This window comes from Gavia stellata, chromosome 13, assembly GCF_030936135.1.
Source record: "Gavia stellata isolate bGavSte3 chromosome 13, bGavSte3.hap2, whole genome shotgun sequence".
Taxonomy (NCBI): Eukaryota; Metazoa; Chordata; class Aves; order Gaviiformes; family Gaviidae; genus Gavia; species Gavia stellata.
This window is the reverse complement of record NC_082606.1, coordinates 7,257,234-7,281,354: the sequence shown is the minus strand read 5'-3', so window position 1 is coordinate 7,281,354 and position 24,121 is coordinate 7,257,234. Positions and strand designations below refer to the sequence as shown.

At 39.2% G+C, this 24,121-nt stretch overlaps 1 protein-coding gene across 1 annotated transcript; it reads left to right on the top strand.

The window, feature by feature from the left end:
• Positions 1-818: 818 nt before the first annotated feature.
• FAN1 (FANCD2 and FANCI associated nuclease 1) lies at positions 819-24,121 on the top strand. Its single transcript, XM_059823872.1, has 14 exons — positions 819-853; positions 1,623-3,065; positions 7,325-7,465; positions 8,506-8,701; positions 10,674-10,907; positions 11,418-11,549; positions 12,692-12,800; positions 13,541-13,660; positions 15,984-16,148; positions 17,101-17,269; positions 19,340-19,443; positions 22,059-22,253; positions 22,660-22,788; positions 23,655-24,121. Exons 2-14 carry the CDS (start codon positions 1,757-1,759, stop codon positions 23,790-23,792), a joined length of 3,141 nt encoding a protein of 1,046 aa, XP_059679855.1. The 5' UTR covers positions 819-853; positions 1,623-1,756; the 3' UTR covers positions 23,793-24,121.

The window sequence follows — 24,121 nt, the reverse complement described above, 5'->3', positions numbered from 1 at the left end:
CTCTGTGAGCTTCTAAGGTGATGTAAGACACTTTCCTTTAGGTTTTACTTTTATTTCCTACCATAGAACTCTGCTTTTGTCTTTTTTTTTTATTCTAAAAAGTAAGTGTCTTGCCCTGGGCAGATACCTAACATGTAGAATACTTGATATTTGTGCTTTGACTATACAGTCTTTTTTAATCTATAGTACATAGCTTTTGTATCTGGTGTTGTAATAGCTCCGTATGTGTTGCAGGAATAACTGCCTTTATTGAAGAACTTAAGCTGTATCCTGCCACTATAAATTGGAAGTTATCTTTTGAAATTGTGGTTATCAAACAGGGAGGACACAGAAGCTTTTTAAGCCTGCAGTAACTCGGAGTAAGCAAATGCTATCTTTTAACTTAAAGGGTATTTCTCAAGGTGGAAATATTTCTTTATTTGCTCTTTTCTTGGCTGAACAAAGAAAAAGAAAGTTCAAGCTCGTTTTCCTTTCTCAAGAAAGATCACACCTCTCTTTCACCATTTGTTGTTAAAGGAAATTTAAAATTTCAAGCGGGCAAGATGTTTAAAATAAATAGGTCTTAGTTCGTCCATTTTGAGTGGCGCGCGGGGCCCAGGCTCGGCACTCTGCTCCCCAGGCCTGCCACCCGCCATCGGCGGTGCATTGCGCTGGCCTGGCGGCGGAGGAGCAGCCGGCCCCTGCGTGCCGGCGGGCGGGACCCGCTGCCACGTGGGGCCCTGGCGCCCGCCTCCCAGGGCGGCCGTAGCGCGTGCCGCGGCCGTTGAGCGGCGCGCCTCGCAGGCCCGCCCCTCGCTCCCCCCTCGCGGCCGCTGGGCCGGACGCAGCGGAGAGACGCTCGGCTGCGGCGCCGGTGCGTGAGGAAAGTCAGGCGGGGCGGGTTGCGGGGGGCTTCGGTAGAGCCCCGCGGCCGGACGAGGGGCTCCCGGCGAGGGGAGGGGTAGCGGCGCCAGCGGCGGGGGGCAGGCCCGAGGCAGGCACCTCTCTCCTGCCGGGCAGTAGCAGCCGTGGGTTCAGAAGGCTGAGGCGCCGCCGCCCCCGTGGGGAAGGCATCGCGAGTGCGCTGTGCCGCGCGGCGCGGCCTGCTCGGGAGAGGCCCGGGGGAGCACAGCCCGGCCGGCGCGGTGGCCTCGGCGCTTTCAGAAGCCCCCCACCAGTGATCAGGCGTGCTGCGAGACGCTGCGCCTGTGCTTGGTGCACAGACGTGCACGTTGCATGTGCTCGGTAAGAGTGGATGGTTGGCACCAAAAAATAGCATGCCTCTAAACAGCGGCAGAAATTAGAGGGCTTGACTATATCCTTACATTGAACTTCATCTCAAGTTTTTGTTTACATCAGCAAGGGGACGTAGCGTTTAAATAGTCAAAGTGTGTAGTAGTATTCCCGTTTTTCAAACCGTTCCCACGAAGCCAGCTGCAGTGCTCACTCAGTATGACGGTGGTGTGCTTGCTTGCCTGCCTACTGAGAAGGTAAAGGGACAATTGCATTGTAGCAGTTAAGGATTGCGTGACTTTTCCACTTTTTAGGTTTGGTTTTTTTTTTTTTTCTTTACTGTTCATCTTGGTTGCATTTGGTACCTTAGAAGATCTTTCATTCGATATTTTGTTTTTTTTTTCTTGAAGGCATGTCAGAGGATTACAGATGGAAAATGCAAAGCCAAGAACAGGTTTTTTTCTTTTAAAAGAAGTATTACAGAATAAGGAAGTATGGCCTGAATGAAGTTGCCTGTGCCATGTAAATACTTTGAAGTTTCGTAATGGCAGAAGCTAGTTCTTCAGAAATTAAAAGATCCCGAATAAGTTTGTCACTCGGTAAAAATAAGAAAAAAAAAGGAGCAACAAAAAAGGTGGAAGGTAAAGGAACGCCATCTATACCTTCAGCGTCCTCCTCTATTATTTCCTTTTTTAACAATGTTACCCCTGCCAAAATTACCTGTCCTGTGTGTGGGCAAATGGTGCCAAGATACGGAATAAATGAGCACATGGATGAAGCATGTCAGAGAAACCGTGGCGAGATTGGCGTCATTGATTCCACACTCAACTCTCTTACAAATGAGAGTCCCCCAGCTGCAAATGTGAACAATAATTCCAGCTCATATTTTTCAAAAAACCTCTTAAATCTAGAAACAAGTCCTTCCAAAAGCAGTTTATTGAAAACAGAAGGGAGTGCAGCACAACAGATTAGTCCTTATTTTAGCAATAATAGTTCAGTCCGTTGTGTTAACAATGAACCACGGGCTCAAACAGTTAAAATAGTCTCTTTGGGAAGCTTGTCATCTAAACTGTCCAGAAGACGTTGTATCCAGGGAGGAAAACGGATCGTGTATAAAGAGATCGACTCTTCACCTCCAGCTGTTCACAATACGTGCAAAAGTGCTGCAGCACAGGATGATGATGATGATGAGATTTACGCTAGGCATAGTTCTCAGAAAGAAAATAAGCTTGCTCAGAGGGAGCACCAGGAACAAAATTTTTTGAAGGAGGAACCTGAATTTCAAGAAGAAATAAACAAATGTAATGGAGAAGACCTTGTGAATATTGTTCGGGTATCATTACCAGCTGAAAATATTAATGTCAAGAGGTTACCAATTGGTACAAGGAGCACCAAAACAGAAAGTCGGTCTGAAGGTGTGATACTTAGTCCTGATAAATTTGAAACACATCTAGCCGTTTATACTTCAGCAGAGCTGACCAATAGTTTGGAAGTCAAGACTCAGCCTCGTGCTCAGGTTGTTCCATCTTCCAAGACCGAAGTGAACTGTGGTACGCAAAATTGCTTTAGCAAGGGTGATGTACAGGTACTTCCTGTGGAAGTTCATGAAGACTTTAAGGATGAGATTAATCATACTTTGTCAGAAACTGTGGAAAATGTAGAGTTTCAAAATTCCATTGGGGACATTTTAGGCAAAATAAATGAGCTTAGCTCTGTGCCCAGCTCTCCCGGTCACCCGTACTACCTCCAGAATTTTTTAGTGGTGCTGCAAGCAGTTTTGGAGAATGAAGATGATGTCAGACTCTTTAATGAGCAAGATATGAACATTATAACCAAGTTCTGCAAATTATCAGGTATTTTTTTTTTTTAAATATATTTTCACATTACCTCTTGTAGAGGGAACTGTTACATATTTTTATGTGCCCAATGGGCAATTTAACTTGATAAATTCCTTAAGGGAAGAAGCTCCTTTTTCTCAGGAAATGTATCCTTCAGTTGCTTTTTGTAGGTAAACTTTTCTAATGTTGCTTTAATGGAAGGTAATAAGTAGAGGAGACTTGTAAGAACTAAGGAGTGAATAATTATGTATATTTCTGGGTTTTTTGAATACTTTTTTTACTGTTTGAATACTATTTTTTAGAATCTTAAGTCAACTTGCTGCTACATTTAAACATGTTTCCAAGGAAGAAAACTCATAGCACAAAAGAGGAGTATCGGTTAACACCAAGCTTTTGATGATTAATGCATATGGGAATTCTACATGTAGGGGTTATGAAGGGCCCTGTGCTGGATACATAAACCTTGAAAAGAATACTTCTGAAGTGGCATTTCTGAGCTTTCTGAGCAGCACATTTACAGATGACGTCCGTGCTTGGTGTGAATCCATGGTTATCCTTGTGATTATTATCCAGTGTTTAGAATGCTCATTACTAATTAACAATAATTTTTGTGTAGGTTGCTTAGTACTGTTAGCTCTCATTAATGTCAGTAGGAGACAGAGTGTTGGAGATTTAAGCCCTCCATATTTAGACAAGATTCAAAGGAGACAAAAATGCAAAGATTCAAAACAGACTTCTCCAAAAATGGAAAAGTGTTGGCTTGAGATTTTTAGGAAGAAATATAGCCCTGATAAGGAGTTCATAATCTCAATTCCTTAAAAAAATTGAGTCAGTGCTATCTGTTTCTCTAGGAAGTACATAAACCTGTGGTGGAACATTCTCTGAAATGTCTTTCTTGACTTAAGGTTTTCTTCCAAAGTTTAGCAGCTGGAAAGGACCGTATGAACATTCTTCATTTGCCCTAGTGGAAAAGTCAGCTGAGCTGCCTCAAACCACCTTAAAAGGTGGTTGCTAAAAAGGTGAAGAAACTCCAGGGGAGGAAGTAGGGCTCAAAACTTACACAGGTATTTCTGCAGCAGTTACCTGGTCAGAGTTAAGCTCTTACAGATTATATTGTAATAAGTGCAGTTATGCAGTAACACCAAACATTTTAAAAAAATAATAATGATACTAACATAAGTTATGAGAATATTGTAAGGTGAGATTATAACATAGGACTGTATTTGTCAGGGAGCAGCAAGAGCAGACTCCTCTGCATAGGAAGATGAGCCAGGAGCCAAAGGAGACAGCAGGGCAGGCAGGGGCCACATCCTCTCCTCACTTGCAAGGGGCACACGCCCACATTGCCCAAAGAAGAAGAGCAGAGTGGATCCAGTGCCAGTACTGCAGTCAGCCGTGCTCCACTGGTGGCAGATCTTCAGGCAAGTCCATAGTGACAAGGCAGGTGCAAGGTGAAGCCAAGTCAGCAAGGTGTTTGGCTAGGCACTGGCATGCCACAACAGAGCTTAGGCAGGAGCATGGGCCGCCAGCCTGAGCTGAAGTACAGCTCCTGAGCGAATGGGGGGGGCCCTGACAAAGCCTCACACAGCTCTTCCCAGCAGCCTGAGCCCAGCTTACACAGCTGCAGTGTCAGCTGACCTTGAACGCAAGCAGCCAAACCGGTGGGGGCTGGGATGGGGGTGCAGAGCCTATTGGTGCACTCAAGGCCGTATAAAAATATTAAAGTAGTTAACTGTCTCCACCTCAATGTGTATACGGTGACATCTTGGAGCTTGATAATGCCTTGTTTATGTTGGGATAGTTAAAACAGGAATATAAAAAGAAAGAATGGAATATAAGCAACAAAACTGTTGTTGTTGGCTCTCTGAGGCAAGCAGTAGATGTGTATCATTTACATCCAAAGAAGATCTAGGAATAAACTTACAGTTAGGTCATTAGTGGATGCAGGCTTTGGCTACTTTGACAAATACTAAAAGAGATGTTCAGAATACAGCTTCCGTATTTCCGCACTCCTCTCTCTGGATGAGTACAACACTGATCAGTAATAGTAACTTGTTCTATTAAATAAAGGAAGTGCTTGTTTCTCTTTCAGTAGTGTGATTTCAGTATTCCCCTCTCACAGGACTTCAGAATACAGAAAGAATTATTGCAAAGTGGTGCTGATAAATCCATGTCTGCACTGACTGTTAGAGTCACAGATAAAACAATCTGTCTTTGCAGGGTAGGAAAAACGCAATGATTCAGCTATGAGAAGTGATCAGGTAGCATTAAGTCGATAGCTAATGAATTCTGGGCAAGTGACAGATGTCTTTACCTTCAAGAAATCTGAGACAGAATACTTTAAAAGTTCAGGTAGATGGGTTATCTGTTCCACATGAGAAGTTTCTACCCAAGCAAGTGTTTCAGTTATCATAACACCAAAAAAAACCCCACACGTGCTTAATACTATAAAGTTGTTGAATGCAGGTATTCTCCAGTTTTTCATTATTTTCTGCTAAAATGTCTACCATTCTTCAGTGAGTTATCTCTAATGCTTATTATGAAAGGAATTATATTTTTAAAAGGATTACATTTGAAGCAATCCTTCCTTCCTTCCTGCCCAGTTTTCTCAAAAGCGGGTGGCCTTTTTGTTGGATGTAGAGCATTGCCAATTTTTTAAGTACCGTAAACAGTAAATAAAATTAGGGAAAAGCAGAGGTGTATCCATAACAAGTAATCTGCAGTGCAGTGTCAGGCTTTGTGCTCAGGATGAGATCTGTCTGAACTTAGGTGTAATATTAAAAACTATTTTTTGTATTGTCCGTGTTTAATTTCACCACATGTTGCAGTTGGAAGAATTTAAATGCAAGCACATAGTTCTAGTGACACTACTTAATACGCTTTGTGAAATCCTCCTTCCGACTTTTATACAACAGAAAAATCGTATTGGAGAACCATGAGGTATAGAAAACCGAACAAGAAAAAATAATGTAATTTTTTTCTGTTGCATTTTAATGACTCATAGAGGATGACCTTTTCTAAGATCTTCTGCATCTTTTTGCTGATAATCTTTCAACTTAGAGCAAATTTTTTGTGTCAGTGAAACACCTGAAACTTTCTTAAGAACTACAAAAGAAAAAAATCCCCCAAACCTTCAAAGGTAATGTATTGCAGAACAGGATGCTTAAGAAGCAATTAATTACTTGCGCAATACCTTTTTGCTCTTCTATTTGTCATTCAAATTCTTTAGAGAGAAAGCAGTCCTCGCATGCCTTTACTGGATTGCAGCCTTAGTTTGATCAGTTTCCATGGTCTGTAGAAAGGATGTTCAAGTATTACTCGACCATCTTCCTTTTTCCAGATTTGTAAAAACTGGAGACAGACATCAAAGAAGTTATAACCTCACAGAGAAAATTACAAGCTTATGGGTCTGAATGTAGTTCTCTCAGTTAATTGTTCCTGGAAACATTCTATTAAAAAAAAAGGCTGAAAAAGGCTTATTAAGAACAAGAGAATAGTTAAATAAGAATGTAAAAATTAACTGCCATTTCTTAAATATATCTAGGTCTGGTACTGTTTCAGTGTCTGTTTTTATTAATGATCAGTTTCAGTTCAGCAGCAGGCAGGGATGAAAAAAATCAGAAGTCAATGAGGGATGAGTTAAGTATTCAAAAGGGTGCTGAATTTAAAAGTATTTTAAAAAGGTACTTTGAGAGAGCACTTCCCTGATAAAAATCAAATCAATAGGAGGTTTTTTCCCTTGTTTTCAGTAGATATATTAGTAGAATTAAGCTTATCTTTGGAAAAATAAGAATCTGAAGACTACTACACAGAGAGGTACTCTGTGGTTATTAAATCATTCTGTCAGACTATAGCTTCTTTTGTTTCCTAACATGAAATAGTTGGTTATTGAATGAGTGTTAAAGAAAGCAAAAAGACCTATTGAACAATACGCAGAGTTTGAAAAATGAAGTTACCTTTTCCTAGAAAACAAATTATTTCTTAAAGGGTAAGCATGTCCAAAATGCATTTTAGCCATGTTCATTACCTACAAAATACATTGTAATAATTTTTTACCTACAAAACTTAAAGATTCTGATGAGCAATAATTACTTGGAAAGGTAAGTTCTGGTATTTTGCCAAGTCTGCTCGTAGAACATGGGCAGATTTAAAATGTGTTTTAGAATATATCTGCATCAAAGTAATTTTTCTAGGTAAGGTAGTGATTATGCATAGTACTATGTTTAGAATGTAATTTTCTTTTTATCCTTCCCTCCTTTAAATAAAATTTGCAGTTGGTGGGCAGAAGTTATATGTGAGACTTTTTCAACGCAAGCTGAATTGGTTGAAGGTGAACAAAATAGAGTATGGAGAGATAAGTATGGATTTGTCACCAATAATTGAAGAACTGGCTGAAGCCAGATTTCTGCAAACAGGTATGGCCAGCATTAATAAACATTAAAAATATTACAGATAAAATCTGCAGTTGTGTCACGTTAGCGTTTAATGCACTACATGCCTGTCTGTGCCTTGAGAAGAGAATTAGAGGAGCAGAATAAAGGTTTCAGGTAGATGAGTTGTGTTGTGTTGCATTAGTAATAAAAGCAGTTAGTGCAAATTAGGTAATAGGGATAGCTAAATAAATGTCAGGGCTATAGGTGCAACAATAGGCTTTACTTGCCCTCACTAGCCTTGTCTCAGACCCTGACCTGCGCAGCCTCTGCGCATTGGTCCAGGAGCTCTACTTAATCTCCTTCAGTACTGTCCTGAGCTGTCTTGCAGGCACCCTGTCCCTGGCCTTGTCCCTCCCTGGCTGGCTGGACCTCCAGCCAATGCTGAAGGTGTTTGTTTCCAGTCTTGTCTGTGGCCGTGTACTGTGGATGGATCTCAGATGTAAATTGTAGTCTTGTCTCTAGTCTTACGTCCAGCTCATCTCTTAGATTGACCCTGGACCTGATTCATCTTCACGCCAGTTTTGGGGCTGCCAGTGGACTCTGTTATCAGGACTTCTGCTCTGCTCGTTCTGTTCATTTACAGTGGGACTGCACCAGGGTTGGTGAGGACTCTGCCAGTGCTGTGGTCACTCTTGACTCCTAGTTCATGCCCCCTTGTTGAGCAGCGCTGCTCTTGCTGTTCCCTGGCAGCACTTTTTTTTGAATTGGGCAAAGTTTTAATCATCAGGAAGATTTAAGTTTTTCTGAAAAGCATTTTTCTGTTACTCAGCAGAATTTCTTCATATTTGCTTTTGTTTTGAAGTTGCAAAGGGATTTTTTTCTGATTATTCCATTCCTTCAAACTGGACCTGTGAAGAGAATGTATTTCAAGCTGAACCAGGTAGCATCGATCATAATACATGTTTGAAGAATCTCAGTCATTAGATTAGTACTAGGTTATATGAATGTACTGTACTTTGAGCTGTTGCTTGAGTGTGTAGGTGTAGCACACAATGAATATATGTGGATCATTTTACTTTTAGAATCTGAACTGGAAGACCTGTGTGAAGGGTTGGATTTGCTTTCAGCCCCTGAGCTAAAAACATTGGCAAAGATCTTTCACTTGCCAAACCCAAATGGTCAGAAACAGCAACTTGTGGATGATTTTCTGAGGTTGGCAAAACAACGTTCAGTCTTCAGCAGGAGTCATGCTGGTATTGGGACAGTGATTTTGAAAAGGTAACTCTGTTTATGGTTAAATTTTTCAGGTGAATGTAAGCTATGCTTCAAAGGACTCAATCTAGATGCCTTTTGAAGAGAGGAATGCATTTAGTAAATTAATGAATAAAAAAGGGCAGCATTAAGTTTTGATTCACAGTGGGTCAAACAGAAGGGTAAATATTAGACTTTTCAGCTAAGGGCATGATTATCTATCTCCAAAGTTACTCAGTTATACAGAGAAACATTTCTGAATTATTTAAAGCAAAATCAGTGCAGAAAACATGTAGGAAGACCCAGGGAAAGTCATTGCCTATTAAAGCAACTATCTGATGTTCGTTTGCTGGGTGAGCTCTTTTAGTAGAATTAGAGGGGAGCAATAATATCTTTTTTGTGATTGACTTTGTACTTTAGCATAGGGCCTCCTTTTCGGCAATAGTTTTAAAAGAAAAAGATTATTTACTTGACAAGTGTTCGTTCTTTCCTGTGAATTTTTTCACTGTGGCTATCACAGCTGTGTATATCAGATGCCCTTGACTTCCAGGTCTTCTGGGGTCTAGATTCACATTTAAGGTGTCATTCTGCCATAATAGGAGTGATTACAGCATTACCATTCTTGGTGTTTAGGGCTGGATCTGTAGCTAGAACATCCACAAAAAGTGTAGGAACATGAACTAAAATAATAGCCAGGGTACTGGTGCTGGGGTACAAGTCAGTTTATAAGCTTGCTTACGCAGTTGCCTCTCTTAGTAACTAATACCAGAAAGTAACTGTTTGAATGATAATGCATATAAACAAAGGTTGCTTGTCTAGCAGTTAGCTTGTCTAGTAGGTTGGAGAACTAGAGTCTGAACTCAGTAATTGTGGAATCCTTTCTGTACAAAATGCAGGTAAGGTAGAGAGCTGACAGATATCAGTATGTACTGCATTTGCTTCAATAACATGATTTGTCTTTCCCGTGGTATTCTTTTTCAAATGAGAGAGATCTAAAGCTTTGTCAAGTTTTGCATAGCTATGTTTATTGGACAAATATTCCCCCCAGAAATCGATTGTGATTCTCCACAAAATTCCTTGTATTAAAAGGGGCCTTGTATTGGAAGAAGAACTTCAAAATCATCCCTCCATGAAGAATTATTACTACGTGAATCAGTAAGGTCGTCTTTCCTTACGCCAAAAGAGAGGCCTAATGCTAGCTTAGTGCTGGGCTTGCAGAGCTTCACAACTGGGAGGTTTGCATAGTATGGTTAGCTTCTTTAAAGTAGCTTTATTTGGCCTTTGCTGTTTTTAAAACACAACAGGAGCTCTAGTGGTTCCCATTCTGTTAAAAATAGTATTTCACACTGGTATCATTGTCTCCAGTTGCATTGCACTTCATTTGGTCGACAGGAAGACAGGTGAAGTGATTATAGCCACAGCCATGATGATCTTGTGTTAGAGGATGTTGGGACTTTGTGATAAGTAACGATGTTTTAATTTAAGGAATTGCATTTGTTTCATTCTAATCCACGTATAGAAACCTTCAGTATGAAAATACTTTGTATCACTTGAGATTTTTTTTTTCTCTTTGATGCTAGATATTTGAACTACATGACGATGCATGATGCATAGTTTGTATAAATAACTCTAAGAGAAACAAAATTGTTCTCAGAATATTGGTTTAAACTAGACAAAGGAAGGCTATAAAAAAACCGTGTTCAGGAAATTGAAAGGAACCTGGGAAAACTAGTTATATTCCAAAAAAGTCCTTCGTGTTGGCTTACTCCCTACTCCAAGAAAAGAGGCCGATAGTTACTTGCTCAGCCAGATCAACTTTGGGAATGTAATGCTCTTTGCTGTAGTTGACAGCTGAAATACTAGTTCTTTCAAGGAAAATGAAGTTTACACATTAATTGTGTTGAAAACAAAATTATTCTCATATTTCATTCAGTATATTTGAATTTTTATAAGTGATGGTAAAAACCATTTGTTATAATAATTTTATTTGTCCTTCCAGGGTGAAAGACCTGGCTGGAAAATCTGTCAGGGTCTGTAAAGGCCCTCGGGCTGTCTTTTCTCGGATTCTGCTGCTATTTTCACTGTCTGAGTCAATGGAGGATGAAGAAGCTGGTAGTGCTGGTCAAGGCCAGCTCTCCACAGTCCTTATGGTAAACATGGGGCGTATGGTATTCCCCAGTTACACTGTAAATAGGAAAACACAGATCTTCCAGGACAGAGAAGATCTTATCAGGTAGGGGGAGCTTTGGCAGTTTGAAAATCTGTTTATTTCTAGAAAAGCTTTACTGCAGTACTTGTGTAGGCAAATAAGAATTCATCATGTAGAACTACAGATATAAATAGGTAGAATTGCACTTTTTCAATGATTTTAAGTACATTTTTGTATCCAGGTAGGATGTGTAATTCACAGTGGCTTGCATTTTGAACCAAAATAGCATATTTATTTGCTTCATAATCATCTGCTGATGAAAGTTGTTTCTTCATTTGCTGTGACGATTATTAGAATGGACTCTGAACAAAACAAAAAATGCATTCTCTAGTTTATAAGTAATTTTAAACACAATGTACCCTGCTAGTGTAAACTCTGCTGATTCTACAAGATTAAGGATAAAGTTGGCTGTATGGTTGAATGTCTTTGGAGAATGGAAGGGAGTTTTTAAAAGGTATCGCATGGAGGAATTGATTTCTTTTAACTATAAATGCTTTTTGAGCCTTACACAGTTACTATGTTTTTTTCCCTTAGGTATGCAACTGCTGCTCATCTGTCAAATGATATAGCCACTGCAATGGTAAATGGGAACTGGGAAGAAGCTAATCATCTATATGTGTGTGCTAAAGAAACCTGGAACGAACTGAAAAATCACCCCTCTTTAAGGTACTAAGATGGAAACTAGCTTAGTGTTTATACAAAACTATTAAGTGTATTATCTTACTTTTGGTACTTTTACTTTTGAGAGAAGCTTATAGAGTATTGATATTATTTAAGCCTGATAAATTAGAAGCTTTAATGTTCTTGAAAGCTTTGAACTTCCTGGTTGTTTCTTTAGCTTTTAAGTGATTGATGAAAAGTCCTTTTTTATAAAACCTTGGGAATGAATTGATGGGCATGGATAAAGCACTAAAACATTTCTGTTCTGTGTGCCAATGCAGGAGAAAAAGAGCCTTATTTTTCCCTTGTCATAGTTTGTTTTTATGGCTTTTAGACAAATAACAATAAGGAGAATCTATAATTCACTGTGAAAAAAAAAATGTTGCAGATGTTACGGGAAAACATACTGGGTTATTCATCTCTTCAAACTTCCAAGTGGGTGTCATTCAGGAAACGTTATTAAAGATCTGAGAACTAAAATAACATGTATTGTTTTTGAAGCATCCTTCATCAGTTTTTCTTTGAATTATTTTGTTTTCTGGCTTAATGATACACTCAAAGTTAAAGCCTTATGCTTGGCATTATATTCATTTTCATGGGAACTGATTTAAAATAATATTCAGAGTGTCATTTGGAGGTCTATACCATTTCACACTGAAGACAGTGGAAAAACCTATTTTGATTTCAGTAAGACATTCAAAAGACTTTGTCTTGAAACATAGAGGTGCCTACCCAAAAGATTGTTAGTCTTCTTTTATGGCAGGAAATGCCTGTGTTAGCCTGTTTCTTTTGTTCAGCTGTGTTCCTAAAGTTAACCTTCTGACTTAGGAGAACAAGTTGGCAGTAACAAAAGATGATGTAATAAATTATTGGTTTGCATCTGATGTAAAACTCATTAACTAATAATTCCACTGCTGTTGAAAACAAAATATGCTGTGCAAGTGCAGCTGGCACCTGCTACCTCAGCTAAACTATTTTCTTACCTTTGCGTTCTTGACTTTGCAGCTGGAATACTCATTTCAGTTCAAGTTTGATATATAAGGCATTTAATTTTTGTAAATGTTTTAGGTGTAAGCGTTCTTAGTAAGAGAATTTTAAGAATTTGAATTGCCTTCATTAAATTGATCTGAGCTGCTCTTATCTTTCAGCTATCACAGAGTTTTACCTGAGTATCTGCGACATTTCACAGTTGGCTGGGTATATACAAGAATCCTTTCTCAAGGTGTTGAAATTTTGCAGAGACTTCACATGTATGAGGTAAAGTGGTGAAGTGAACAGGAATAGTGTTTAATGTAGCATTGTACCTCAATTTACATTTCTGATGTGGCTGGAAAATGGTGATACTGTTTGCCAGGACTTGCTACAGTTCTCTTAACAGGTTACTTTTAAGGAAGAAGAGCCGTTATTTCTGGCTGCTTAGAAAGTTTTAAATTGTTTTGATTTCTGTTTATGCTTTGAAGATCTACCATATATAATATGCCATAAGACTGTTGCTGAGACATTGCTGTTTCATTATTTAAAGGTATCTGTGTTTCACTAGATTTGGTAACTGCTTTTAAATAAGAAAATCTTGGAAGAAATGTCTTCTATGAAATCCCTGTATCTTCACCTTAGGAGCTAACATCTCCAAAGGTCTCTGACTTACATGTTAAAGCAAACCAGATTATTCTGAAAAAGACTTCGCCTCTGCAAAAAGGCAACAAGTAATATTCAGGTCTTTTTCATATAGTATAAGGAATACAGAAAGGACAAAAATACTGTATTCTTGGCAGCTAACCTTTAAATTTATGTAAAAATATCTCTTTTCTAGAATTTTTAAGATATACCAGTGCACCTGAACACATTGGGTGCTGGAGTGAAAATGGGGTTTGAATTGTGCAGAGACAAAGTTTTATGGTACCCAGTAATTAGAAGGGAAAGTGACAAGCTAATTATATAACGAAACTTCAGCTTGGTTTTCTAACTCAATTAATAAAGATATAATCTTGTTGCTACAGGAAGCGGTGCAGGAGCTGCAGACTCTTCTGTCTCAGGATGTGTATTGTACTGACAGCAGAGGGCGATGGTGGGATCGCCTAGCTCTGAATTTACACCAGCACTTGAAAAACACTAAGAAGGTATCTTCACAACTGCATGCTGTAAAGCTGGAAACACTGCAGTCATTGTCTGAAAACATTTTTTAAAAATATTTGATATGAGAAGAACAGCGGGGTAGGCTCTTCTAAAAATGCAGATATTGGTAGGAGTCCCAAGGTCAGGCAACCAGTTTCTCCTAAGAAATTTCATATTGAGTGTACCCTCGTCCTTGGTTGGCCTGCTTTTTTCTGTTGCGTAGAGGAACACCATTTGGCTTGAAGGATTGCATGGAGTTCTCAGGCAGCAGCTTCCTTGCTGTTCTGCCTTATAAATTTGCCTAATGTGTCAGAAGCAAGGAAATTTCCTGCAGTAAACACTTCTGCTTCTGAACCTGAGTCATAATGAGGCCATGCCTGGAATGAAAAAAACAAACATGATCAGAAGGAGTTTTTTAATGTTGTCAAACAAAAAATTAAGGGAATTAAGTCCTTGGCTAACTGTTGCCAGTGGGAAGAATGTTGTCTTTTATATCTGAACCAGTTTTGGTGTGGGGTTTCTACTGTAAGGGGTCAAGCAGTAGACAACCCCATTTCTAATTGGTTACTTGTACACAGCTCTGGCAGCATCAGTCTTTAACAGCAAATTTAAACTATTTCCATGGTCCTCCAGGAGAAAACATAACTGACCATCCTTAGACTGGTAAAGAATAAGATTAATGGTTTCAGATAGCATGTATTACAGGTTCTGTTCATCCTGGTCTGTTTAATTCTCTTAGGAAGGCAGAGGAGGGGAGAAGAGGTTTTGAGGTAATCTTAGCTTTTGCTGAAACTTTGCCCTCTCCCCTCTTCCCTTCCAGTAGGACACACACACCAGTAGGGTGTGTTTGTACAAGCAAAACACATTATTTGTGCCATGGGTAAACTTGCCAGTCTCAAGTCTGAATGATGCAGTTCAGGCCTTTAGAAACACTGTACATGGTGAGCGGTCTTTGAGTTTCCTAAGTGATTAGCTGGCATGTAGCCGAATGACAGAAAAATAACCATATGGGAATGGCAAGGATTGTGTGCAAGGATTATTGTAAATCTCTGTAGAACTTTCTGGCACCTCTGGAAAGATTTCTGCAGCAAAATATAAAAGAACCAGAGAAAACTGCATACTGCAGTACAGGCTGTGCCTTTGAATTTCTTGTGAGCCAGCACCACCTTTTAACAGACTTGCTTTTCAAGAGCCACAAGGCGTAGAAGGCACTAACTCATTTTAGGGCTCAGTTGCAGTTCCATTAATTTTCTGTGCAAGAAACAGCAGACAGTAGTTGTATCAGCTGCTGGTCTGAGGATTTATAAGTACAGGAGATTATGTCCATTTTTCCTGTCTGTTATATACAAAGGAGAAATATTGTCAGTGATTGAAAACGAAACTCTGTAGGACTGTTTAGGTCACAGTGAAGTAGTATGGGCAGACTGAAAATCAGCTTTTAACTAAAAGACAAAGACGACCAATCTAACTAAACATACCTAAGATACCTGACTAGTTTGGCAATGTTTTAAGTCCAGGAACAGCAGCAGTTGTAGAATTATTTAAAATAAGCAGAGAATGACTTTTTCTTTTCTCTTAGTGCTGCTTCCTTGCCCCGCTAGGGCAATTGAGAATTGGGATTCAAATGCTCATATTTTGTGTTGCATTGTTAAAAGGAAATAATATCATAGGCTGTCAAACGTCTGCAGTTGTCTCTTCTGCATCTTATACCCCCATATCAAGCTTTTTCCAGATTTGGAATTAGAAGTTGTACAAAGGAAGAGTTAGTCTCAGTTCCTTATTCATAAATTAGGACAAAGTGACTTCCTCAAGTCGCCGAAAGAGAGTATGTCAGAACCATGATTTGAATTAATTTTTGGAGTCCATATTTAACCCTGGATGTTCTTCAGTGCAGTAGTGTGTTGGTCTAAAATTTGTTCTGTATGTACATTCTTGTACAACTGATCAGGTCCTTCTGTTTCTGTATTACATGCTGTTAAGAAACTGGCTTAAAAATACTAAGCTGATTTACCTTAGAACCAACTCTTTTTTCTGGTCACTTATGTAGAATTTATACTTCCTTAATCTTACACTGATCTGTACAAATGGAGAGTAATTTCTTTTTACTGTACTAGTACAAATTTGAATCCAGAACCCTACTAGTGCAAAATATGACTTGCTAGTTAGAACTTCAGTACATAAGTAAGAAAGGTGGCCCTGTCTTATATGCTGTTTTTTACATTCACATTTTTGTGCTCCTTAAATCAATTGGTCTTTTGGGCTTAGTAAGAACAGACAGATGTGCATAGGTCTTTCTAAATTATTGCTTGCTACCTTGCTCTTTGCTAGGCCATTGACTGCATTAGAAATGGGCTGGCAGACCCATTTGTACGTACTGGGCATCGTCTCTCTCTCTACCAGCGGGCCTTACGGATCAGAGACTCACCAAGCTGCAAGCAGTTCAGATGGCTGTTTCATGATCTGCCAGTCATAACTGTGGAGGATGTGACACATGTAAGTAAAGTTGCTGGTGGTTTCTGGGAAATAACAACTCGTGAGGCCTTTTTTCTTCAGACAAGAAAAAATAATCTGGGAGACTGTTGTTATGTGCTATGCACCAGTCTCTGACTTACTTGTGCTGCAGGAAAATGAATAGAAATGTATTTCTAAAGCAAAAGCCTCTTGTAAACAAATATTTCTACTTATTTAATAAATGGTCAGCTTCTTAGCTGAACTTAGTCAGCTGTACACTGATTTAATTGGCATTGTTTTACTGAATATGTGTTACGAATCTGATCAGCTATAAACTCCACTAATTTACGAGAACCTTTCTGTCTGAAGACTCTGATCAAATCAGTGCGTTGCCTCTGGTGTCTTCAGGCCAAGCATGTTGTCGGCAATAGATTAATGGCTCAAAAATGCAAGGTTTTTCATTAACCTTTGGGAGTTACACAGTCTAAATATGCGCTATGCAGATATGCAATATGATGCACTTGCATCATATGGGGATGGATTTTTTTTTAAACTCATTCTTTTCCCTGCTGTTGCAAAGATAATTGCACCTGGACAAAGTCAGAGCCAGAGCAGAGCCTCACTTTCTCTCTCGGCCTCATCACTGCATAGCTCCCTCCAGCCCTTCTTTTTCTCAGTCCAGAATCAGTCTCCTCAGTCATCTGTATTCTTTCTTCCTGGTCCTGCATATAGAAAGACTACATTCCCATCTGCCCACCATTTTTGCTAGACTTCTTTTTTTCTGAAAAATTTGCCAGTTTATAAAAGCTAAACAGAATGATTTCAAGGAAATGGCAGGTTAAATTTTATTCAGTTGATTTTTGGAAACAAGTCTAGTTCTGATTTTAAGAAAGCTGAAAAGGAAGAATGTGTGTTTTAGGAGAGATTCAAATACCTAGGCTAAAGCTTTTTAAATGTGATCCTGGAAAGTAACTAGTTTTTTTAATATGTTCAGGTTACAATCAAAGGAAAGATGTGTCCTCAGATGGGAATGGGAAAATCTGTATTTCTAATGGAGGATATTGGTGATGAAGAAGGAGGTGAAGACTTCAGTGTATCCACAGTCATGTGCTCAGTTGAGGAGCTGGCATTAACTCATTACAGGCAGAATGGTTTTGATCAGGGTAACAGTAACTTTTTTTTTGTACAACTGTGGGAGTAGAGAACCAATTTACTAAGCAGTTTGGTTAATAGACCAGTTTTAGCTGATTTCATTAGCCCAGTTCTTAGTCTGATTCTGTTTCCTTCTCAAATGGCTCTAATATGTAATTTCCTTACCAAAATGCTCTAATATCTATTTCCCACCTGACCTGCTTCCTGGCCTTTAATTATTTGCTGCCTTCATATACCTAAGGTGGTTTTGAAATGTGTTGGGAAAAAACCCAACGTTTCTTCTTTATCTCCATAGAAAATCACTTACTTGGCCTTTCTTATCAGTGAACAGCTATTTTGTTAGGGGTAGCATGCTAGCAGTGTCATTTAAGGCAGTGTCATTAAGGAAAGGTAAACTTCCATAGATTTTTGGTACTAGATGGAACAGTATATACCATAGCAAGACACTTAGCAACTTCTATTGAAAAGGCTTGATTTTCAGCTCTATTAGTAGTTCTTCATATATTTTTACAACTTCAGAGCTGTGAAAAGCCATGGGCAAATAAGAATATATAGGTCTGCTTTACAGGAAAAAAATAAAATACAGAAAGGTAGGCGGGTTATATTTTAAGATAAAATTTATATTTTTACAGAAAATATATATTTTAATAGGATTTTGTATTATTGATATGTCCTGAAATACTGTTGCAGGAAAAGTAGCCATATCAGAAAAGGGTAAATGTGAAGGTGACAATATTTAGAATAAGATCCCACTGCATTCCTCACTCCCACCCACTCACCATCAGTCTTCTTGGCTCAGTGGCTCAGTACAAATTTTGAGCACACAATGGCCATGTGTGATTTAGGGGTAGGCCTAATGAAACAGAATGCCCAGTCCAGCACTATACACACACTAACAACGAATGCATGCACGCACCCACATGTGCGCTCTCTCTCTCTCTCTCTCTCTCTCTCTCTCTCTCTCCCTCTCTCTCTCTCTCTCTCTCTGGAATATGTGTGATATATCATACATGTATAATATATATGCACTATACTATACATTATATATAAGATGATAATGTGTAACATATATTCTTTTATCTATATGTATTATATGTATAATTACATACAATATTATATATAATATAATAATAGACTAGTAACAGAACATACATCACAGAATGGTTAAGGTTGGCAGGGAGCGCTGGCAGTCACCCTGTCGACCCCCCCCCTGCTCAAGTGGGGCCACCTAGAGCCAGTTGCTCAGGACTGTGTCTGGCTTTTGAGTGTCTCCAAGGATGGAGACTCCACAGCCTCTCTGGGCAACCTGTGCCAGCGCTCGGTCACCCTCACAGGGAAAAAGTGTTTCCCCCATGTTCGTCTTTATGCATATATGTTCATACATATATGTGTCTCGCTATGTTCACATATGTATATGTGTTCATGCATATTTGTGTTCATATATGTGTATGAACATATATACATATATATGTATGCGTGTGTGTATGTATGTGTATATGTAAACGTAATAGAAAACGTTTTTATGTATACAAACATTTTGTTATTAATGTATTACATTTTTAGTATACTGGCTGGGCATTGGTCTGCTGGTGGTGAGCAATTGTATATGTATAGCAGCACGTATATGTATACATATATATGCATACATGTATACATACACATCTGTATAGCTCCATAGATGTATATGTATGTGTATATGTATACGTCTAATATAAAACATTTTAACATATGTAAGCATTTTGTTATTGATCTATTACTTTTTTAGTGTAAAAATTAAATTGTGTATTAAAAATTGTTAAAGTAAGTTAGAACAGTAAACCTTATTTGTGACAGGGCATAGTAATTTAATTCTACGCTGTAAATGAAGGCCACTTGCTTGGAAATAGAAAGCATTAGCAAATTGTAGAAGTAATCAACTGCATTTACAACTTGATGCTGTAGTGTTAGTATATACTGACTTCAGCTGAGTATAAACCTGAACATAGCATGTTTCGCTTTCGGATCATGATGATTTAGTACCTCTTCGTATGAGATTGCTGTAGAAATTAATGCTTCCCCTTTTATTAAATTTTGCCCTTTAGGTATTCATGGGGAAGGCTCAACATTTATGACGCTGTATGGTATTCTAATGTGGGATATCATTTTCATGGATGACATACCCGATGTTTTCAGAAATTCCTATCAGGTAGTTTTGAAAGGCTTTCTTTAGTTAATTTCTTTACCCATTGCTGTAGACTCTGTAACAATGTTAAAATCTTATTCGGGATTAGATTAACATTTTATTCTGAGGGACTTTCCAGACATCTTTCCGTTTGGTTGGTTTTATTGTTTGTTATATGGGGCTTGTTACTAAAGGGCTTCTCGGTAAGTAATTGCTATGTAAGTCTGGATTGACTGTCAGATGGGGTGGGATTCATCTGGCTAAATGCACATGTCCTATATCTGAACTCACTTGTCAAAGTTTCCTTTATAGTCAGTGGAAGACTACTGCTATGCCATCTCATTTGAAGATGACGCATTCCATTAAAAAAAAAAAAGTCTGTTTCTTTTCAATGGCCTTTAAAGGGAAGTCACATTTTTAAACTAAGGTTTGTTAGCACCCGCTCCACCCCAATATGTTAACGCTTTTGGGATCATCCTTCCTTTTTGTCAAAGAAACGAACAAGCAAACAACACTATACCCCCTCAACAACAACTCCCTTCCACACCCCAAGATTAATGATTCCGGGTGAACTTGTGGCTTTTAGCTAAATGCTTTACATCCTACAAATTACAGCTAGAAGCAGTTTTAATAATTGCAATTAGAAAACTTAGTGACATTTGCTAAGAAAACACTACAATGCCATCTCAGCTGTTGTAGATCTAAAAAAGGCCAGACAATTGTCTTCTTTCTGCCACCTTAAGCCATTGCTTCTCATTGGAACCCTGGCCAAGAGGTAGACCAGCCAGTGCTGTCCTTTTCCTTAACTGGATTTATTTGTATGGTAAGAAATTACAGGTTTATATCAGTATGAGATACCTTAGGTAGAAATTGCTTCTTATTTTAGAGCTGAAACATGCAGGTTTTTCTTGTCTTTTCTCCCCTCCCAGCCCCGCCTGCCTCCTTTTCTTTGTTTTTCTTCACCAGTATGAAGTAGAAATCCTTGTGGCTGAGTCAAAAACCACCTGGTGTTTTTGGAGATGGCTGTCTCCCTAATTAGTGACCACTACAAATATCTCCTTTTAATTGGCGGGGAGGGAGATACATTCCCTCAAGGCCATTCTTACACAGTCCCTTAAGCAAAAGATGTAAAAATCTAGAGAATCAAACAGTACAATTATTTTATTAGGCCAGTAGGACTAAACTCAGAACTATGAATACATGAGTTGCTCTCTGTCCCACTAATCCAAAGTTTAACCTGTTTTTATTTTATGTTGTCATGGATTATGACTGTATACAGACTCATAGCTTGAAGTAATTCTTAAGCCACGAGCACTTGATTATAAGTATGTTCTTAGCCATATCCTTGGAGAGCTCCTCAATGATGAAAAGAGGCAACTTACTCACTACAGAGTGAAGTGTCTTTTACTACTTGATTCTTGTAGTCATCTGACCAAGTAAATTTAGGGCTGAATACTGTTTGCAGAAAGAACTGAGGTATGGTTGTCCTTCTTGCGCTGCAATTTTGAGGTGGGACATGAAGGCCCTTGCAAGCTCATAGACAGGACGGGAAGGAGGCTACTGTAGCTCCAAAGGCCATACCAATATTGGTAAATGGAATTCATATACAAATAACTCTTCTTGTGGAGTATCTGCTATTCTAGTAAGATGCCGTAATTGTATGAATATCATGTGTAAAAGCAGGTATTCTTTATCAGTGCAAACTACCATTTACTGTAGATCTTGCCTTTCTGTATACGTTTCCTTTTATATAATCTTATATGCAGATTATGCCTACTTAAGAAAAAAGGGAAAAAAAAAACCCACCAAAAAACCCTTGCATGTTTATGTATTTATAACAAGCCCTGTATCTACAGCTCATTTGCAAATTTTTTTTTTTTTTAAACTAGAGTTTACTTATTAATGGAGAACAAAGCTGTCATTAGCCTCAAGGCATGAAAAAGGATGAGCTGAAAGCTCACACCTGATTCTCTCAGTCATTCCTAGGCTGTATTTTTGTGGGATTAGCTGTGGCAGCAGATTGTGTAAGGAAGGCTGAAAGTTGCCATTTTCTAAGCACTCTGCATTTGATTTTGAGAAGCTAGAATGGAACTCAGCTACTACTTGATAGCCTTTTCAAAAATACTGAATAGTTGCTGTAGTGACTGTATACAGTAATGTGTTCAGTGCTATGCGTAAGGCTTGCTGCTTTTGGGCAGCTTGAGTTTCCCCGGTTTCATCACTGCTTTGTTCTTCCCTCCTCAGACTGCTCCCTGTAGCTGAGCAGTCTTGCTACTGATTCCAAATCCTCATAAGACAGACTGACTATTACTGCTTGGAGAGTTAGGAGAGCAGATGATAGCTCTTTGTTGTCTATTAAAGGAAACCTCTGTCTAGAGGTCAAAAAACCAACAGAGCACAGGCTAAGATATGGCCAGCGTTTGTTGCACTGGCATTGGGTGTTAAAATAAATATATGCAAATCGTTTCCCATTTAATAAAGGTTTATGATATGGTGAACATGTTCAAGTTAAATTGACTCAGTGTTGGAGTGAATTTGTAGTTGAGATGATAAGAAAAATATGAAGTAGGGCATTGTCATTCTTGGCATCGTTACTTTGCTGACAGAGCCTAAGAGCTGTATTTACCTTTTTTATACAGACGTTCCCCCTGGATTTATACACTGACAGCTTCTATGAGAACAGGAGGGATGTCATTGAGGCCAGACTCAAGCAGCTTCATACAGCTTCCTCGGAGACACTGGCAAAGTTGATTGCTGACATCTGGACCACTCAGGAGGGAAAAGCTGCAGCACTAGTTAGCTGGGGGCGTTTTATTTCCCTCCAGCAAGTTCAGGTAAGTAACTGTTGTCCAGAATGGGCGCTCTGTTTGATTAGGCTTGCCGTTAAGTTACACAGGGCCGTAGCGTGGTCACAGTTTGTACTGAGGCACTGAGCCAAGACTGCTGGTGAGTGGTGGGAGGGAGGAATCCAGTGGGGACTTCAGCACAGTTCTCCCTAATCCCAAGTACTGTTACTCTTTTCTGATATCCTTACTTTTCCTGCAACAGTAGTTGGGAACACAGCAGGGAAATTGCTGTAGATGACAGATAATATCAGCTACTTCAGTTTCTTGTTACACGTGACTAAACAAAAAAGCTGCGATGGGCCATAGAATATTCTTGTCAGAATTGGGAAATGGCTGTACAGGAAATAAAAAAACAAACCAAAAAAAAGGCCAACTACCAGAACTTCTCTTACAGAGCCTTGTCTCTTGCCTTGGAGGAATGTTTCTCAGCGGTGTTTTTACGCGACTTTCCAAAGATCTACGCCATTGCAGAGGGGGACTTCCTGACCTGGTTGTGTGGCGTACTCACACTAATCACTTTAAGGTATATTGGGAGATCATGGAGATACTCAGGGCTCAGCTGATCTTACCCTTAGGTTTAAAACCTTCCAGTTGTCAGCCCATACAAATGGTATTTTCCTGTTGTGGTGGAGTTAAACCTGCTGCTCATCTGCCCAGCAGCTATGGCAAATACTGGGTGATTGTTTAGCTGCTATTTCATCACATTTTGCTGCAGCTTTAATGGGCATAATGAGAAACAGCAAGAGGTGCCTAGGTATTGTTGTAGACTAGGTCTTCAATTAAAATTACTGTAAAGCAACTATTATCAATCAGTCATACACGTTCTGACTGTTGTTAGCAAGGGGTGCTGATGACACCACTTACGTGCACAAAAGCTTTAATCTATGAGACTACTACAACTATGTCTCTGCTACAAAAAGAAAAACCTGAGTAGACAATCATGGTTTGTGCTTTGCATGGAAGTGGCATAGGCAGTAGACAACTAGTGGACATAGCTGCTGGGAGCAATTGTTACGTGTTTATAAACCACAGCTGAATAGCAGAAATAATTAGTTCTCTAGAACATCCGAGTAAGTTGCTGACAGTATCAGCTGGAACCGGTGAGGCTGCAGATGATCAATTTTTGAGTATGTGGTAGCTTCATTCACCCACGCCTCTGTCTGTGTTTTGGTGGCTATTTATTTACTACATAAAAGTTCATTCTCTTACAGTTAAACTTTGGAACATGGGTTAATAATTTAGCACGCACTGGGCCTTCTGTTGTGCTAAATCTCTAGTATTTTTGTTGCAAAGAACAGCCATAAAAGAATACTTGCGTTAGTCTGTGGGAGCTAATGATCCTTCAGTTCCTCCACAGGCACACTACTGATCTTCCATATTTCTTTGTAGCTGGTGGAAGTGAAAGGTCCCAATGATCGCCTGTCCCACAAGCAGATAATCTGGCTGAGTGAACTGAAGAAGCTGGGTGCTACAGTAGAAGTTTGTCACGTGCAAGCTGTTGGAGGCAAGAGTAAACGCCTCAGCTGACAACAGAGGTCTTCATCACATGGGTAACTTGGGTGTTTTTAAAGGAGCTGTCATGACACACACTACTGGCTGCTGCTTATTAAAAGTAGTTTCTTCTAAAATTCTGGTTTCTTGGAACATTACGGTAGTTATTTTTAGCACAAAACATTCTAAAAAATAGTTGTCAGTATGATTTACTCTATGTCACTTCGTGTTCAGAAGACCAAAGCCCTGCTCTTCTATACACAATTTACAACATTCTATGAAAGGTAATCTAGAGGTTTTGCCCAGTAAAGAGAAACAGCTACAATCACAGTGGTACCAACTGAGAACATCCTCTACAATAAAGA

Bases quoted from the DNA above. Each gene is read 5' to 3' on its own strand.
- FAN1 (XM_059823872.1), top strand. From the start codon at position 1,757: ATGGCAGAAGCTAGTTCTTCAGAAATTAAAAGATCCCGAATAAGTTTG. The intron at 11,550-12,691 runs GTACTAAGATGG...CTTATCTTTCAG, and splicing joins AAAAATCACCCCTCTTTAAG to CTATCACAGAGTTTTACCTG. The intron at 17,270-19,339 runs GTAACAGTAACT...TTTGCCCTTTAG, and splicing joins GCAGAATGGTTTTGATCAGG to GTATTCATGGGGAAGGCTCA.